This window comes from Nyctereutes procyonoides, unplaced genomic scaffold (assembly GCF_905146905.1).
Source record: "Nyctereutes procyonoides isolate TBG_1078 unplaced genomic scaffold, NYPRO_anot_genome, whole genome shotgun sequence".
Taxonomy (NCBI): Eukaryota; Metazoa; Chordata; class Mammalia; order Carnivora; family Canidae; genus Nyctereutes; species Nyctereutes procyonoides.
Genome location: NW_026575082.1, coordinates 35,360,088 through 35,380,648, shown reverse-complemented (window position 1 = coordinate 35,380,648; position 20,561 = coordinate 35,360,088). Strand labels below are relative to the sequence as shown.

The 20,561-nt window shown below is 33.3% G+C and overlaps 1 protein-coding gene across 1 annotated transcript in view; it reads right to left on the bottom strand.

The window, feature by feature from the left end:
- LOC129514645 (low-density lipoprotein receptor-related protein 1B) overlaps positions 1 to 20,561 on the bottom strand; it is a 1,831,349-nt gene that overhangs the window by 620,151 nt on the left and 1,190,637 nt on the right. The window contains exons 22-23 of the mRNA XM_055333402.1: positions 7,284 to 7,484; positions 1,162 to 1,407 (exon numbers count right to left, since the gene is read on the bottom strand). Coding sequence (XP_055189377.1) covers positions 1,162 to 1,407; positions 7,284 to 7,484 — 447 coding nt within the window. The remainder of the gene's footprint in view (positions 1 to 1,161; positions 1,408 to 7,283; positions 7,485 to 20,561) is intronic.

The window sequence follows — 20,561 nt, the reverse complement described above, 5'->3', positions numbered from 1 at the left end:
TCAATTCTATCCATGGACTCTAAGTATTCACAGAGTCATTAAGTCTCTGGAGAAGATAGTGGAAAGTTAGCAAGCTCTCAAAGTTAGTGTTGCAACATGCTATAAGGAAGACATTGTTATAATGGGCACTAATATTTGAATGATAAGAAAACCAAGGTTCACCTAGCTTTATGCAGCCTGCCTAAGGTCACGTACATAACGAGTGCCAACTGCAAGATTAAAGTTCAAAGATCAGATTCCATAGTCCCTGGTTTTCCCAGTATGGAATCTGACCTAGAGAATCATCAGAATGGGCAGCTTTAAATGGGCAGTTAGAAGACGAACACAGCCAGAGCAAATAGTTTATTTCAAGAGTAGAAGACACACCATTGGAGGTGTGGGCTAGGACCAGACTTTGGAGGGTTCTCGAAGCTTGCAAAGAGAAATAAAAGTAAGTGTACTTTAGAGAGTATAAAAATAAGCCGTTAGGGATGATGATGCTGGAAGTAGCATTTTAAGAAGGAAGAAAATATCTGATGGACTGTGATTATAAGGATTACTGTAATATGCTGTAAAGAAGATTTGGAGTAGGTCTAAAATGACACATTACAGGGGTGCTTGGGTGGCTCAGTTAGTTAAGCATCTATCTTTGGCTCAGGTCATAATCCCGGGGCCCTGGGATGGAACCCCGCATAGGGTTCCCTGCTCAGTAGAGTGTTTCTCCCTCTTCCTATGCCTTTCCCTGTGCTTGTGCTCTCTTTCAAACAAATAAATAAAATCTTTTAAAAAATAAATAAATAAAATGACACATTAGGGGTGCCTAGGTGACTTATCAGTTAAGTGCCTTCTGTTCAGGTCATGATCTCAGGGTCCTGGGATTGAGTTCCAAGTTGGACTCCCTGCTCAGCAGAGAGCCTGATGCTTCCTCTTCCTCTGGCCCTCCCCCCTCTCATTATCTATCTCTCTTTATCAAATAAATACAACCTTTAAAAATAATAAAATGACACATTATACTTAAATGCCTTATTGAAAATTAGTTGAATCCTTTTATTAATTCTTTAAAGATGTTTTTGGATTCTTTTCTCAAGATGTATTCTTAAATATAACAAGATACACAACACCAAAAAAAAACCAGAAAGGCACTCGCTATTCTTCAATATAGCAAAACACACATCTACTTACCAACACTTGTGCAACTTTCCCCATCCACATCCAGCTTCCACCCTTCATAGCATGAACATTTGACTGTGTGCTTGCGCTGCTCACACACTTGACTGCATTTTAGATGATTGCTACAATAATCTATAATTTCACATGTTTTATTGTCTTTGTTGAGCTGAAGTCCTTCAGGACAGGAACAGACAATTCCTCTTCCAGGAACAACAGAACAGTGATTGCTACAGCCTCCATTGTTCAGTGAACATTCATCTATAAAAGGAGGGGAACAGATTACAGGGCATTATCAATTGTTTTGCTCAATTAAATACTAATCATTGAACTCAACTCTCTAAGGCTAGAATTAGAGCAAGGATATTATAAATGAATAGAAAAAGCTCTCTGGATTTATTTATTTATTTATTTATTTATTTATTTATTTATTTATTTATTTATTTATTTTAGGGCTTGGTGTAGGAATGATAAAATAATTCATTGAATGACCAAATATAATTCTACATGATAGGAACTGGGAATGGCAGGTTTTCATTTCTATAAAACTTTGGAATACACTTTGTTTTACCCCATAGAGGTAAAGTATGTTCAATGTTTCTTTCTATTGTGCTGAGCCTTTTAGCTTTTGAGCAAAATCAGTTGCTAAGGTCTCCCTGAAGGATATACATTGATGATCTGAAAATTTGACTTAGCTCAGTGTTTATAGCATGCATATACATATACATGTATGATATATATATATATATATATATATATGTTTCTATATCTATAGTCTGATTCATAATGATAATGCAGGATGAGTTAATTTGCTTTTTACTGGCTATAGCCACTTATTTTTAAGTTAGGTAAATTACACATTGTACCCTATATGTTGGTTATTATGATTAATTCAATGAGGCCATGAAAGCATAGTAAAAAGTTGACTTGGTATTTTGACTGAAATAATGAGCAACCAATATTTATTACATGGTTAGTATGACTGGTTTATAAAGAAAGAGACTTTTTCTTTCATGCATGGCACTTATAATTTAGAATTGCATTAAATATATTTATTTCTAATTCTACTTCATTATGAAGTTGTGAGATCTGTGAGTGTATGTAAAATATCTGCTCTGTTTAGCAGTGTATATCCTGTAGCTAGCACATTGCCTAACATAAAATAAACAGTTAACAATATTTGTTCAATAAAAAAAGTCCAAAAGCACACAAATACCCCCAAATTGAGCCAGTACTTGTCAAGTTGGGAAAATTTCAAGATGACATCCCTATGTCATTGATGAAAATAGCAGATAACTGTCTTTAGTTTATTACCTATTACGGATGTATTATTAGATGCATAGGAATAAGGCTAAAGGAAGCTTTGCCTTCCTTTGCTTTAAAAATATTTTTTAAGTAGCTTTCAAAGCCTGTTGTTTAATTGAGTGTTTTTTGAGAAATGGTAAAAGAGAATGTTGTTCAATGATTGACAAATGGCAGTAATATTTACTTATATACTTCAAATATTTCCTGCTGCCTATGAAAATTTTTTTGGTTCAAAAAATGAGCTTATATATAACACTTAAAAATATATTCTACATTTTTAAAAGTTCTATATGAGTCAACTATTCTTCATTCTATTTGTCACCAGAAAAGAAGTTACAGGGATAAGAAAAGGAAAATGATTATATTAACTATTTTCTCTAAGAATTCAAGTTTGATATTATTTTTGAAGAAAAAAATAGATTCATTTGGCTCCTCCAAATATGTTTGTTCGCCCATATCATAATCATTTCAAAACAATAGTCATTTTAAAGTATTTGCCCTATTTTAGTTCAATTGACATTCTTCTCAACAGAATTACTGTAAAGAAATATCATCAGACACAGCAGGTGAAAAAAGAATTGTTACAGTTCTTTTATCTTATTTCAAATATGACTGTTCTTGTAGTACTGAAGTGTCTCTTGCTGACACTATCCTTGGAATTAAGTCATAGTTTTTTAAAAAATAATATTTACATTGATTCTAAAATTGAATATATAAATTTAATGCCAACATTTGTGTGACTAGTCCCTTGTTAATTCTTTCTTAACCCTAAACCTGTCATTAAACACTGCAACTTTTAAATGTTTTATTATTGAACAAAGAATTTCTCATTGATCAAGCTCTAGTCGGTTTTCTCAGAGTCCTCTGTTCAACTAGTCCTCAACACTGGCTTATAAAAATTGCAGAATCTTAGTACAGAGAATTTCAGCCTCCACTCCCTCCCCAACTGTACTCTTCCTACCACCCAAAAATAGATACCAACAAACACTAGCATAGTTTCTAAATGCTCAGGACAGCCTTTTTAGTACGACTCCAGCTTGAGAAAGCTCTAAGCTGGTAGGAGAATTAACTGTTATTCCAGCCAAAAGCTGGTGATAGGCAGACAGGACCTCGAACCCCATCTTAGAACAGTTAATTTAGAAAACTTGTAATTATTAATATTTTTCTCTGCACATTGAAAATGTAAATCTTCTACTACCCAGAACTGTCTCCTCAAGGACTTGAGAAATATTTTTGAAGTGCAAACATTCAAGAACATAACTCTCTCACTCTTGCTTCCTCCCAACCCTGTGGGTGCTTCGTTCTGACTTGTACCACTGTCTCAGGTCAAAGATATGAGACATTCATTTCTTCTCCGGGATAAGCATCAATTAACAAACCCAGATGGCCTAGTAACATGGACCAACCCCCTTACCACCTCTTGGTGCCTTTCCCTTAGTATATTCCAGCCTTCAAAATGCTTCTAGTCTTTTTTTTTTTCAGTGAATTTGATTTCAGTTCACACTAAATATTCTTCTCTATTGCAATAATTAATCCTGAATAAAATCTATCCTTATCACTTTAACTAGTATTCAGCTTTGTTCATCTTTGACATACCCTTATTGCAAGGATTAAGTTAACTCTATTCTTGAATGATTCAATATTTTTCTTGTTTCTTAAACAGCATATCCCTTTCCCCCTTGAAATCATTTGAAAATCCCTCTGAGAAAATAATCTCTTTACTAGGCTTAAGAGATTTATTTTATTCAGTACTCCTTTTCTTTTTGTTTTTGCTTTATAGATCAGATTTATTTGGAGAAAACAAAACAAGAAAAACTTCACTACCCAAAGTGTAGGATTTTTCCATCTCAGGACATCTCCCAAGTATTAATTCTACAGATGACAAATCATTTTCATACAGGATAGTTTTGTACAAGTTTTGCATGTATTGAGGAACAGGACATAAATCAATTCCTGTTTCCTCTTTAACAAGAGACAGGGTACAGGAGGGAGCATCACAAAAAAAAAAAAGCTTTTTTGAATACAACTATTCGGCAGGAGTAGACATGAAGAGAGCAAAACCTACATTTTATCATCTATAACAAATGGTTTAAAAAAAAAAACGATTTTGACCTTGGGAATCTCTATCTAACAAGCATTTCGTAGCTACTAGGCAACCCTTGCCAATTATTTAAAGTTAATTTACTTGATATGTCTTTTATGTCCACTGGGTAAATGATTCATTATGCCCACTGCTGCAGCACTCATTAACCAATATCACTGCCTAGCTGTAGAGGATCTAACCTACAACTGATGGGCAAGGACCTTGAAAATAAGAGATCAAGATGCCATTTCTCTATAAATACCAATATTATCTGTAATAAGGATATCTTATACAGATATATATATATATATCTTACAATATCTGTAAGGATGCCACCTACTGGGCTATAGTACAAAGGTGTACATAAAAGTTGATAAGAAAAGGAAAACCATAGAAGGCAATTCAATCTTTTAATCAGTATTTGTTTTTGATTTTCGTTTCTCTAACTTTCCTTCAACTTCACCTCATAAAGGAGACCAGGACTTCAATATGCCATAGTACTGTAAGCAGAATAGAATGGTCTTTTTATCACCTCTGGTCTGTCCACACCTAGCTTTATTGTAACCTCTTTCACACCTGTAATCCTTTGAAATGTTTGAGCAAGTTTCCTAAGCTGATGAATATAGTGACTTGATAGTAAAAAGCAATTTTCATTCTTATGGTAGACAAAGAAATAAATTCAGAAGAAACTCTCTTTTATTTTACTAATTCAGAGAGCAGAGGATAGGAAAATAAGGCTGTGTTTTCATAACATTATTTTAATTTTTCTTAATGATTGTATTTTGTCTTCTTCACCTTCATTTAACCTGAAGGTTGAGAAAAGGTGGGAAAGCACTAATTTCTTTCAATATCTGTAGTGCATCAGGCATTATTACCATGATTTCCTGATCAATATCATCATCTCCATTTTTGCTATAAGGAATCTGACATTTCAAGAAATTAAGTTACCTGCCTAGGTGATTTAATTGAAGTAACTGAAGACAGAATTTAAGCCTGTCTAGATCTTGATTTTTCCTATATTTACACATTTTCAACTTTAAGAGTATTGATAGTTTCCTTCTCTAGTATTGCTCTTACAACCTTCATGAGCAATCCTCACACATTATAATGCAAGAGATATTTCCATCTACCATCTACTCTATAAGAGAGAATAAGCTGGGAGAAAAAGAAGTAAATACAGATAAACTAAGTCTTTTACATTATATTTGTTGTTTAAATTTAGGATTTTTTTGGAGGGTGGTGAGTGAGGGGGTTAATAATTTAGCATCACAGGGGCACCTTGGTGGCTCAGTTCGTTAAGTGTTCGACTCTGAGTTTGGCTCAGGTCATGATCTTAGGGTCATGAGATCTAGCCCTGCATCAAGCTCTGTGCTTGCTGGGGAGTCTGCTTGAGATTCTCTTTCCCTCTCTCTCTGCCCCTCTTCCTGTGTGCTTAATCTCTCTCTCTCTCTGTCTCAGTCTCTCTAAAAATAAATAAATAAATATAAATAAATAAATAAATAAATAAATAAATGAAATTTAGCATCGCTGAATGAAGACTGCTGCATTTACTGTTTCAAGGTTATTATATAGAATCACAGGCTCTTTGGAAGAAAGGACATTTATTATATAAATTTGAAACATGATAATAGGTTCTCTTTGGATCACTCAGTATTCTATTAATGCTCAATTCAGATCAAAATATGATAACTTTAGGCTTAAATGTAGTTGTCTTTTCTAGTTTCAATTAGGTATCTTCATCATTTTGTAAAGTCATTTTATCAGTCCCCAGTCACCTCATTATTGTTCTTATCATTCTGTAAACCCTTCTTCATTACTCTATTGCTGTCACCTTCAGTATTATCTAGAAACCGTATTTTGAAAATCTCCTTGCTAAATGTCTGATATCCCCACAGAGAAGGAAATGCAATTTTCTTTATATGTTCTTGTTGGCATAAAAAGACAACTAGTCAAAAGTGATTTTAATGCTCAAAAGCTATCAGATTGAAATCATCATTTTAACTAGATAAAGCATACCAAAGAAAGCTATTGTAAGAGGACTAACAACTTCAGACAAAATTATATAAACCTGAATAACTTTCAATTGGTTTCGTTATTAATTATCTTCCTTTCCTCTTTTTTTTTTTAATATTTCTATCGTAATGATTGGGATGGATGAGAAAATCCATTGAGTGGTAGTAAACTCCATCCCATAGGTCAGTAATAAAAAAAAAATGGTTTTCTTATTTTGAATGACTCACTGACAAAAAAATAATAATAATCATAATCAGTTTCATTGTAGAAATGGCATTAACCATCCAGAGATCTAAATGATGAGCACAATTATACAATTAAGTTGGATGGACATAGGCCACCCTTTTCTGTTTTATTTTAGAATTTCTGTTCATATTTTAAAAAACTTTTAATAGGCTGGGACACCTGAGTGGCTCAGCGGTTGAGCATCTGCCTATGACATGATCCTAGAGTCCCAGGATCGAGTCCCACATCGGGCTCCCTGCATGAAGCCTGCTTCTCCCTCTGCCTATGTCTCTGCCTCTCTCTGTGTGTCTCTCATGAATAAATACATAAAATCTTAAAAAAAAAAACTTTTAATAGGCTTACCATCCCTGAAAAATGGAGATAGGGTTCAATGCTAAATATTACATTTAAAGGAAATAAAAGGAAGGACTGTATGCTTCTATAAGCATCATCAAGTGGATTAAACGTTTTTAGTCTCCAGAGAGAAGCAAATCAGTGAAACATGAATTACCACAGAGCTCGCCTTCATCAGACCCATCGGGACAGTCCCTTCTTCCATTGCAGAGTTTCTCTGGCTGCAGGCAGGCTGAAGTGTCATTAGCACAAGGGTACTTGGGCGGTCCACATAAAAAACTGTCACAGTCATCTTCATCTGACTGATCCTCACAATCGATATCTCCATCACATATCCATGCTTTGTTGATGCATCTCCCTTAAGGAAAGAGAAACATTATCCATTTGACTGTTGTAAATAAGTCACTGTCATAATGAGTAGTCACTATGGTCTTCAGTCAGAAGCAGAACTATGGACTATTAGAAAGAAATCTATTTGTTAATAGTTTGACAGTATATTTATTTTTTTATTATTTTTTAAAATTTATGAGAGAGAGAGAGAGAGAGAGAGAGAGAGAGAGAGAGAGAGAGGCAGAGACACAGGCAGAGGGAGAAGCAGGCTCCATGCACCGGGAGGCCAACGTGGGATTCGATCCCGGGTCTCCAGGATCGTGCCCTGGGCCAAAGGCAGCCGCTGAACCGCTGTGCCACTCAGGGATCCCCAGTTTGACAGTTTATATTCATGACAGCATTTGCGTAGCTCTTGCTTTCCTTGTTAAAGGGATCTTAGTGTTAAAGTCTTAATATTTTCCCTGGTTTCAAGTTAATGTCTGGTCCTATTAAAAAATAGTATGTGACTAATTGAAACTTCCATTATAATACTTTTAAAAACAAACTTTAAACAAACATCTGTATATAAGTCCCTTTCAGAGACCTAAATTCAGGTAAATGTTTTCAGTGTATTTTGCAGCCTGAAATTTAAGCAAATTATTTATTTCACAGGAGAAAATGTCCTTCTGTTAACATTTGTAACCTCAACACTTAAACTCTTCCTCACACCTAGACATGTATATTCTCACTCATAAAATAATAAAAAACATTATTGAACATTTTGGTAGCTAAGGTAAATACATACAGAAGTTATGAAAATATGTTTTGTTTATTGACTTTGAAAGCAAAAAAAAAAAAAAAGATTATTATTTAGCCAGCAGTTTTCAAAAGTAATAATGTGAAATGAAGAGAAAGCAACAGCCACTGTCTATGCCAATCTTTTTTCTACTCTAAATTCCCCCCCCTTCCAGAATGTTTACCTTTTCTTATAATTAATTATCTTTCTGGATTATGAAATGTTGAGGTGTAATGTGAATAAAAAATGACCCGAAGATAAATACTAGCTATTAGCTGACTATTTACCAACAACTCTTAAAATGACTAGGACAAATGAAAGGGAAATGAAAAATATTAGGTTGTATAGGTCAAAGAGTCTTTATATATTCAGATGTCTGCTTCAAATTTAAAGGCTTCTATATTTTATAGTAACTAAAATATTAGTGAAAGGATGTTTCATTTGCAGAAATATATAAATAATTTTCCACAGTATTAAGTCAAATGAGAAAAAAAGCACAAATGATCAGTTTCATAGTTAATATAAAAACAGGTCATAACCGGGATCCCTGGGTGGCGCAGCGGTTTGGCGCCTGCCTTTGGCCCAGGGCGCGATCCTGGAGACCCGGGATCGAATCCCACGTCGGGCTCCCGATGCATGGAGCCTGCTTCTCCCTCTGCCTGTGTCTCTGCCTCTCTCTCTCTCTCTGTGTGTGTGTGACTATCATAAAAAAATTAAAAAAAAAAACTGTCATAACCAACATTAATTATTGATGAAAATACTCTTACAATAAGAAATGATGGATAATTAACTGGTCGATTTGATATAATTGGGAAAAGATTATAAATTTTTGCCTTTACATCATAAATAAAACTAATAATGTTATTATTTATATTGTTCTGGAAATACTATCTAATATAATTAGATAATAGAAATAAATGAAGTATAAAATTAGAAGAGTATCATTATGTGCAGCTAATATAATCATATAATCATAAAATCAATAAAAACTAATTAAGAACTGTAAGAAACTAAGATTTAAAAAATAGATCGCTAGTTTCAGAAATCATGTAAAAATTCACAGATTTTATATCTAAAGAGAGACTATAGTAGAAGGTAGATTTAAAAATCTATCATAAAACAAAGTATTTGGGTTAAACTACAAAGAATTATATAGAATCTGTACAAAGAAAATTTATAAGTCTACAAACTCAGAAGATGTCTTGGATATAGTTTAATCTTGGAGAAGATTTATCACTGAAAAATATTTTTCCTCAAATTAATCCCAATAAAATAGTAACAATATTATTACAATCTTATAAGCTTATCTTAAATTTGAGAAGATAAAAGTGCAAAACTCATTTGGAGTCTTCAAAAAATAGAAGAAAATTGATGAATAGGAACTGTAAATGTCAAACCTTTAGAAGGTTTTAAAAATAACAGTAGTCAAAATATTTTTAACAGAATATCAAACATATCAACAATTAAATAGGATCTAGACATCAGATATTCATCTACCTAGCATATGGTTTTAATATACAAACATTGGATGTTCAAAATAATAAAGATAATGGAATTACAGAATTGATGATGTTAGGAACATTGCTTTGCCACCTAGAGAAAAAAAAAGCTGAATCTAAATCCTTACGCTAAAATATATTCAAAGTAGATCAAAAAAATAATTTTTAAAAAGCAATGATAAATACACACACATTCTAGAATAATATAAAACAAAACAACAAAAACTTGAAATGTTCATTACACAGATCCAGAAAACATAAAGGATAAATTGATAAACTTAATTTCACAAATGCTTTTGATTCCACCTTACAACAATATAATCCATCTATAAATTCAACACAAATGTGGTAAACCAGAAAAGTTTTTATTATATTTTTAAAAAGGTATTTTTTAACATATAAAAGGGCTTTACAAAAAAAAATCAATAAACCAATACAAGTGCAAGATTCACAATGAATCGATGACTTACAAAAATGATCAAAAATATCTTTTATTAAAAAAAGTAATCTGAAACAGCAATTTGATACCATTTTTTTCCTCTATCAAATTGGTTTAGATTTTTTTTAAAAAATGGATTATGCAAAGATAGATTTGACAAGGGTGTAAGTAACATCTCCAATGTTGAAAGGGCTGCAAATTGGAAATATCTGTCTACCATGCCATGTCACAAAATCTAGAAAAAAAAATACATCAATTCTGCATCAGAGTAATTCTAATTTTAGATTTTTTTCATTAACAGGTTTGCCCAAATGCACAAGGATGCATTACAAAGACATGTGTTGCTGCTTCATATAAATTAGCAAAAGACTGATAACAGCTTAAATCATTATTGCAAGACTGGTGATATCAATTACAATGTATCCATGCACTGTATTATACACTGGAATGAAAAAGAATGAAATAATTCTTCACAAGATAACACAATCTCCAAAACATATCAACAAAAAAGGTACAAAACCAAGTGCATGGTAGGTTTTCATATATGTTAGAAGGTATTTATGTATTTACCAATATCTAGGACTATAATTCCATACACATCTATATAAACATAGGGACAAGTTTATCACTACATGAATTCCTTCTGGGAGGCTACAACAAAAATAGCTAACAGTGATTGCCTCAGGTGAGGAAGACTTGAGGTTCTGGAAAACTAGAGTAGGAGAGGAGAATTTTTATTTTTTGTATTTTTTTTAATTTCTTGTATTTTGAGATACTCAGATGCTTCAATTTCATTTTTTTTAATTTTTATTTATTTATGATAGTCACAGAGAGAGAGAGAGAGGCAGAGACATAGGCAGAGGGAGAAGCAGGCTCCATGCACCGGGAGCCCGATGTGGGATTCGATCCCGGGTCTCCAGGATCGCGCCCTGGGCCAAAGGCAGGTGCCAAACCGCTGCGCCACCCAGGGATCCCCGAGAGGAGAATTTTTATTGATCAATTTGTGCTATTTATTTTCCTTCTACCATATTTCTGCATGACCCCCCCCCAAATGCTCATTTAAAAAGTGATGATGGTGATGAAATGTATACACATGTGCATCAAGTTTGATGGTTTCTACAGATGAATTATGAAAAATTCTCTGTTGAGGTGTGATTTATTTATCCCTAGGAACTTTAGGAAATATAAGAAAGTACTAAAACCCATTCCTTGTCACCAAAGAGTTTATAATATATTTAGCAAGACAAAGCCAATGCATAACATAAAATTTTAGTCTAAAATAATGGCATTCTGTACTTAAGTAATTAATCATAAGGGATCATCTACAAATATAGTAGAATGAGAGTTTAAAAGTAATATAATAATTTATATTTTTAGTTTGGTAAATCAAGATGCAATTTCTCTTTCTTCCCTTCCTTCCTTCCTTCCTTCCTTCCTTCCTTCCTTCCTTCCTTCCTTCCTTCTTTCTTTCTTTCTTCTTTCTTTCTTTCTTCTTTTCTTTCTTTTTCTTTTTTTTTTACTAATCCACCATGACATTCTTAATCACTGACTCCAGAATAACCATAGAATTGTTTCAACAAACCTATCCATAAACCACTATCAATCTTTTAGAGTCAGAACAGCAGTGAAACGTATTTGCTATCCCTAAACTAAATGCTGCCTTGAAAAGGTAAAGGAAAATCATATTCAAATGACTAGTAATTTTAACTCAGATTATGTTACCAGAGATACGAAGTACTTTAGATAAGATTTACAAGTTTAAATAGTTCTCCCCTGTCTCTGATATTGCAGGGGATTCTTGAAATGCAACTTGTTTGGTTATAATCCTTACAAAAATATAGATTAAGAGGGCATACAGGTATGAGTTTAAATTTCTAATTCATGATAATTAATTGGGGAAAACCTAAAAGCAAATGACTTTAGTAAGTATGCTTAAAGACTGTTGATTTTACTTGATTCATATTAAGACAAATCCTTACATAGTCAAATAATTGGATATAACATTTTGAAATAATAAACACTACAGATTTCCTTAAGTTCTCTCCTCTATATATCAGAAACTTGAGTCTTAGAGAAAATTTGTATTATGAAAATTAAATACAGATTAATAGTATTAAAATGTGTTATAGAAAATATAAATATCCAATATAAAAAAACAAAAATTTTTAAAATAATTTTTAAATGTTCACATTTAAGTTCAAATAACCAAGTCAATTACTCTGTCTTTACTAATTATACTTTAAAACTATGTGCTGAAAATATTATTAGGTGTTTATTATCAAGTTCAGTTTTATATAATCTTTTCTGATCTTTTTAAAATAATATTTTCGTGATCCCTGGGTGGCGCAGTGATTTAGCGCCTGCCTTTGGCCCAGGGCGCGATCCTGGAGACCCAGGATCGAATCCCATGTCGGGCTCCTGGTGCATGGAGCCTGCTTCTCCCTCTGCCTATGTCTCTGCCTCTCTCTCTCTCTCTCTCTCTCTCTCTGTCTCTGTGTGACTATCATAAATAAATAAAAAAATTAAAAAAATAATATTTTCTATTCATAACTATGTGTGCAAGAATGTTATGGAAACTGCAGTTTTTCCCTTTGGGCAAAGAGAATAAGAATGGCCAAGTTAAAAGCGGCAACAACAAACAAATAATAGTCAATATGTTGGTATGTATCATGACAACTAGTGAAATCACACTGATGTAAACATAAACACATCTACACAAACACATCAAGGACATTATAAGGGCTATTTTTATTTCTGTTACCTTGAAATTTATAGTTTAGGATAAAGTTAGTACAAAGTCAACAGCTATAGGGAAACTGTTTCTGGAGTCATTAGACACTGTACTGCTTTTCCAAAATAAATTTATATGATCGATTCTAGAGTTTCTCTTTCTCTGTTAAACTATTTTGGCCATTTTAAAAAATAGATTTATCATTTTGTAAACTGCCTGACTCATTTTTATCTTAATAAAAGACATCATATGTTATAACAGAATAACTTTGGTTCTGGGATGTGATTCACAGTAAATATTAATATGGGTATGGATGTGTCTGGGTGGCTCAGTTGGCTGTGCATCCAATTCTTGATTGGCTTTGGTCCTGAGCTCAAGATCCTGGGATCTAGCCCAGAGTCAGGGTCTGTGCTCAGTGGGAACTCCGCTTGAGGATTTCTCTCCCTCTCTCCCTCACCCACTCATACTTACTCTCTCAAATAAATAAATAAATAAATAAATAAATCTTAAAAAAATAAAGAATATGAGTATGAAGAGAAGTTAATCTTTGAGGAAATACAAATGGATTTACTCAATATAAGCATAATGTCTTTTTAAATTGCAGTATTTTAAAAAGTGTTTACACCATTAACCTTTAATACTGCATACATATTTATTTCTCTAACAATGTTGACTTCAATTCAGCAATTATTTATTGAGTATAATGTGTTTGCCTAGCTACTGAAGAATGTAGAAAAATGGAAAAAACAAATTCCTGACCTTGTGGAGCAATAAGTCTAGTAATCACAAATGTTCTACATTGAACATACATACTTATATATGAATAAAATAAAAGCCATATAATGATCACAGAGTGCTATGGCATTTCAGAAATTTGGAAAATATATATAATGGGAAGGCTGAGAACAAGATTTGCTGAGATATTCTTTGGAAAGGGTTTTTTTGTTGTTGTTTTAAAGATTTTATTTATTTATTTATTCATGAAAGACACGCACAGAGAGAGACAGAGACACAGGCAGAGGGAAAAACAGGCTCCATGCAAGGAGCCTGATGTGGGACTCGATCCTGGGTCTCCAGGATCACGCCCTCAGCCAAAGGCAGGCACTAAACCGCTGAGCCACCCAGGGATCCCTGGAAAGGGGTTTTGAAGGGTGCCAGTGAATACTACTTATGGAAACAGAAAAAAAAAATCATATAGACAGCCAACTAAAGAATATAGTCATTATATTCAAATATATAACAACTAAGAAACAAAAGGTAAGTAAAACAGAAAAAGAGAGGTAATTTAATAGCATGGTGATTATTCTTATTACTCAACAGGAATGTGTCAGGGCATAGATGTTTGAAGTAAATTAACTCTCATTTGGTCTTCCTCCATTTCTGAATGAGTTCACAATAAAATTCTGTTTTGCATATGTATTCCTTATTTTATGCTAAACATTATTTTCCTAGTAGCATAGCTCTATGTACAAATTTTCATCAGAACTGTATACCCAGAACCATGTATACTGAGTTTAAAGGGTGATTTTCAATGGCTATTTGAACACATGGGGTTTTAGTGTTACCTGCTGAATCTAATCCACACATAACATAAAAACTCCTAAGTAAAGTCATAAACTGTCAGGAAAGGGTGGGACTTGCTCCAGAAGCAATAATAAGGCAGTTTGGAGTCACAGTTCAGGAAATGTTGACTGCTAATTTATGAGGTGTCTCTTCATCTTAAACAATGGAGAACCATTGAAAAATTTTGAGTAAGTATGATCTCAGGTCACAGTTTATGAGGTAATAGGGAGCTAAAGCTGTGTGTAGAATGGATTGAAGCCAATTACTGTCAGAGGAAAACACAGTAGGCCACACAGTGGTCTGAAGGACAGATAATACAGATTTACCATACGCTATGATATGTGAGTGGAAAGAATGGAATGGTTGATGGTAGAGAAATTGTAGACAGAGCATCAGTAGGACCTGAAAATATGAAGACAAGTCATAATGTCAAAATCCACTTTCTGCTTTAAACTTAAATGTTTAGAAGATTGAAGATGTTTCTAATAGAAATAGAGAATGTGAAAAAAAATTCTAGCTTCAGAGAAAAAGTGGAATGTTCAGCATAGCAGTGGAAGAAATGAGTTTGAAGTATGAGGTGAAATTCACTGATGGGAATTTGGGAAACATTTGCCTGGAAAATGATCGTTGAAATGTTGGGGATAGAAGAAATTACTATGGATACCTTGCATGAAGATGAGAAGGAGCAAAAGAAGGAAATTAAAAGAAATGTGAAAGAAAAAGAAAAGAAGAAAGAAAGAAAGAAAGAAAGAAAGAAAGAAAGAAAGAAAGAAAAAAAGAAAGAAAGAAAGAAGAGGTCTACACAATGTCTGAAACATGCATTCAACAAATATTTCTTTTTACCTTAAATGTAAGGGGCAAGCAAGGAAAAGTGAAATTAAAAAATCTAAATGATAAGTGAATAGAGGACAATCCAGTATAAGAGTTCACAAGAAAAGATTTCAAATAGAGGATATGTGTTGCAGAGAAAGGCCAAATCTTACAAGAAAAAGTCAAAATGCAGGATTAGTTATCATTCATCAAGCTCATACTGTATTTTAGACACTATATTCTATTTATGATGATGATGACGATGATGATGATGATGATGATGATGATGATGATATCATTGTCCACATCATTATTATCTCTATTTTACAGATTAGAAAACTGAAATTTAGGTTTGGTAATTTATCTGAACTCACATAATAACTGAATGGCAGAGCAGGACTCAAGACAGAAGAGTAGGGACTGTGAAATCATCTCTGGTGACAACCGAGACAGCAAATTCCCTCAAAGGTAGAGATAAAGTAGAGAAAAGGTGAAGGGATGAATGAGTGAGAGGAAAGATTTCTAGGTGCGCTACACAACATTATTTGATAACAGGACAACAGACAAATTTAATAAAATCAAATAAATATTTTTGATGTTATTGGGCTAGATATTTTATAGAGAGGAAGAAAAATTAATGTGGAGAAAAAAATTGAAAACATAAGCAAGAAAATTGACTAAGGTCCCATAGGAAGTAAGAGGTCATAGGATCAGTATCAAAAGAAAAGCCCTTCTGGGCAAAAATATTTTCTTCAGATACAGTATTGAAGAGAAAAGAGATAGCATACAGCAAATGTTTAAAACTGCTACTGGGAGAAATCAAAACAGAAATATATAAAGCTCAGAAACAATATGCTAAGTGTTTTATTAGTGTTACGACACATAGACAATGGAGAACTCATCACATTATTTTCATCAGAAATAAGTAAAACTATTCCATAGGGTTGGTTATAGGCAAGGGAGAAAAAGTGCTGTATTTAGAAATTCTTCATATAAATTTCATCATATAATTCCAACAAAATCACTATTCCACTGTAGGAAATCTTTGGGTCTTCTTATTCCAGATTACTTTTAAACAATGATTAAATTCACCATTTCACTTTGTATTTATGGATACAACAATGGGGAAGGAAATAAAACAATGTAATCATAGGAAAGAGTAACACTTTGCCATTCACAGAAGCCCACAGACGATTTTCATTACACAGGGGATCAGCACAAAGCAAGTTATTTGTGAAGCCAATCAAAGTTAAATCCCCATGTGTGTGAGTTAGTTTTGTTACATTCTTTTGCTAAAGAGCATTTAATCCTTAACTCTTAACCTTATCCTGTGACCTGACTTCAAAATGTTTATTGCTTTTTCCAATGGAATCTGGAGTGAAAGTTATATGGGTCAGCCCCAATATCCCATCACTCTCGGAAAAACATTCATAAGAGAAGACTGTACAAGTATGATACCATCTCACTCTTTTTCCCTAGTCATCCATTCCCCAATTCACAAACACTGATAATAAGTTCTTGTGAATTCTCTAGGAACATATTTTTATTATAAAAAATACTTTTATAAAAAAGTATTATATACTATGCCCCCCTATTGTTTTCCCTTACTTTCTACTCAACACTTAATCACAGGAAATGTCCATGTCCATGTATAACAGTGATTTACAATCTTTAAATTTGCTGTTAGGTATTCCACTGTATGGATATACCATTTCATGTTCAAATCTAGAGCCCTATCTTGGCCTATGTAGATTGTTCATAACACTTAACTATTAAAAACAACTTAGCAATGAATAGCAATATCGAAGATGTTCAACATCATATGCCATTAAGGAAATACAAATTAAAACAATCATGAGATATCACGTTACACCTATTAGAATGGTGAGAAACCAAAACACTGATACACCAAATGCTGGGGAGGGTATGGAGCAACAGGAACTCCTCATTCATTGTTGGTGGGGACGTCAGTTTCTTACAAAGTTAAACGTATTTTTGCCATATGATTCCAGCAATTGTGCTCTATGGTATTTACTCAAATGAATTAAAAATTTGTGTCTGCACAAAAACCTATACACAGATGTTTCTAGTAGATGTTTACATCATAACTGCCGAAACTTGGAAGCAACCAAGATATCTTTCAGTAGATAAATGGCTAAAAAAAAAAAAATGTGGTACTTCCAGACAATGGGATACTATTCATGGATGGAAAAAAAAAATAGAGCTGTTAGGCCATGAAAAGACATGGAGGGAAATTAAGTGTATATTAAGTGAAAGAAGAAGCCAGTCTGTAAAGGTTACATGCTAATGATTCCAACTATATCAATCTAGAAATGGCAAAACTACAGAGACAATAAAAACATCAGTGGTTGCCAGGGGCTGGAGGGAAAGGGCACAGCACAGAGAGCAGAGCACAGAGGAGTTTTAGGACAGTGAAACCACTCTGTATGATAAGGTGGTGGCACATGGCACATCGTTGCACATTCACCAAAATCCATAGTTTGTACAACACCAGAAGTAGGTCCTAATATAAATTATGGACTTTGGGTGCTAATGATGTGTCAAAGTAGGAATACAAGTTCAACAATTATAATAAGTCATTCTGTTGCAGGAGGCTGTTAGTAAAGGAAGCTGTGTGTATAGGGGTAACAGGAGGAATATGGGAACTCTGTTCTTTCCTCTCATTTTTACTGTGAACCTCAAAGTGTTCTAAAAATTAAGTCTACTAAAAAAAGCTTTCACAGAAATTTAATTGTGCAGTATATCCCATGTCATTCATCTCTAATTATTTTAATATATATATATATATATATATATATATATATATATATATTAGGATTTCTTTATTAATCTGATGATAATTTTGAAGTGTGATTTTAGTTTTCAAATTCATGGCCTTCTAATCATTTTTTTAAGATTTATTTATTTGTTTATTTATTTGGGAGCCAGAAAGAGAGCAGGAGTGGGGGGTGGGGGTGGGCAAAGGAAGAAGGAGAAGGAGGAGACTCCTCACTGAGCAGGGAGCCTGACCCAGGGGCCTGACCCTGGGATCATGACCCAAGCCAAAGGCAAACACTTAACTGACTGAGCTTCCCAGGTGCTCCAGCCTTCTAATCTTCTTGATGTTGAATTCTAATTTGACTTTTGTTTATGGAGAATGCTTTCTGTACATTGTCAACTATTTGGGGTAGAATTAAAGGTATCTGTATCTTATTAACAAGCTTACTAAATGCATTATTCAAATCTTAAAAAAATATATAACTTAAATGAATATCTTTGTAGGTATCACTCCTCCAATGCATTAAGTATATTTGTAGAATAAGGTCTTAGAGGTGGAATTGTGAAAGTATATTCACATTTTAAACATAGATACACATTGTCAAATGACTTTCCTTATAATTTCATTAATATTCCTGTCATCAGTGTCTGCTTCATCTACTCTTACTAACACTGGATACTATTGGTTTTGTTCATAATCATCAATCAGATTCTGAAAAAAAAATGCAATCTCATTAAAGATTTGACTTTCTGTAATGGGTGAAGGTGATTGTCTTTTCACTTATTTAGTAGCGTTTTGTATTTCTTTTTCTGTGAACTTTGCCCCTTTTTTTTATATGGGTAGTTGGCCTTTTAAAAATGATACCAAAGAGGGACATCTGGGTGGCTCCATGGATGAGCATCTGCCTTTGGCTCAGGTCATGATCCTGGGGTCCTGGGACCAAGTCCCACATCAGACTTCCTGTGGGGAGCCAGCTTCTCCCTCTGCCTATGTCTCTGCCTCTCTCTTTATGTCTCTAATGAATGAATAAATAAATAAAATCTTTAAAAAAATGATATCAAAGACTTATGTATCAGAGTATATAATTATTTATGATCTGTGTTGCAAATATTTCCCCTATTTATTCTATATTAACTGCATTCTTCTCTTTGGGACCATTTTTGCTTTTAAAGAGAGGAGGGCTTTTTTTTTTTTCCATAGAGAATTATTCATTGAAAACTTGTTGGATTTGCTCGTGCTTTGTCTAGAATGACGGTAGTAACGGTCATCAGAGACCAAGTTTATAATCTTTGTGTGTATGGGAGGTCCTAATTTTGGGGAATTATAAAGCCAATACTATGTTGCTTAAAAGCATAACTTAAAAGTTTTTATTCCTTTTGAATACTCCAAAGGAGATGAAACAGCATGGTAACAATGTTCCTTAAATATTGGTAGAATTTTTCAGCTGGACTTGGAGATTTTGAAAAAAATGATGAGAGGGGACAGATATTGATTTTTTCCCTATTGTTATAAAATAAATTACCAGCACTTTCCCTTCTAGAATAAATTTTGAAATGCATATTTTTAATACATGAATTTACTAATACAGGGTTTTAAATTCATTTCTGTGACACAGTATATTTCTTTAATTTATATCATTTGTTAGCATCTCCAATTATTTTCCCATTCTCATTTATGTACTGGATTTTCAATGGGCTTTCTTTATTAGGTCAGATAATGTATTAGCAATTTTGGTTATTCTTTCAAAAACCTAATTCTTGAATTTTCAAATTATGCTTTCTTTCTCTTTTCTATATTTAAAAATTAATCTGGTTTTCTGTTTTCCTTTGGTTTGTTTTGTTCTTGAATTTTCAAATTATGCTATGTTTCTTTCTCTTTTCTATATTTAAAAATTCATCTGGTTTTCTGTTTTCCTTTGGTTTGTTTTGTTATGTCTTAACTTTTAAGTTAGATGTTACACTGGTAAGGATAGGATGAGCTACACTAATGAACTAAAATCTATATATATGCTCTTTAGATTCATAATTTAAAAGGTCACTGAGACAGGAGAAAAAGTACAGGAGTATGCTAATTTTCTACATTAAGTGCCTTAGCATGGAAGTGATATAGTCCATTGGCTACGAATAGTCACCTGGCCTCAATCTAACTGCAAGAGAGTTGAGAAATATAGCAAAGCAAAAAGGGAATTGGTGAATACTGTCTCTCCTACATACTATTTTTTTTTAATATTTTATTTATGTATTCATGAGAGACACAGAAAGAGGGAGAGAAGCGAAACACAGGCAGAGGGAGAAGCAGGCTCCATACAAGGAGCCCAATGTGGGATTTGATCCTGGGACTCCAGGATCACGCCCTGGGCCAAAGGCAGGCACTAAACCGCTGAGCCACCCAGTGATCCCTCTCCTACATATTGTTAAAAAATATTTTAATTAAAAAAAATTTAAATGTAAATAAGGTATCTCAAAAGTCTTAGAGCAGTCCTAACCTTTAATAAATAAAAAAATTGTTA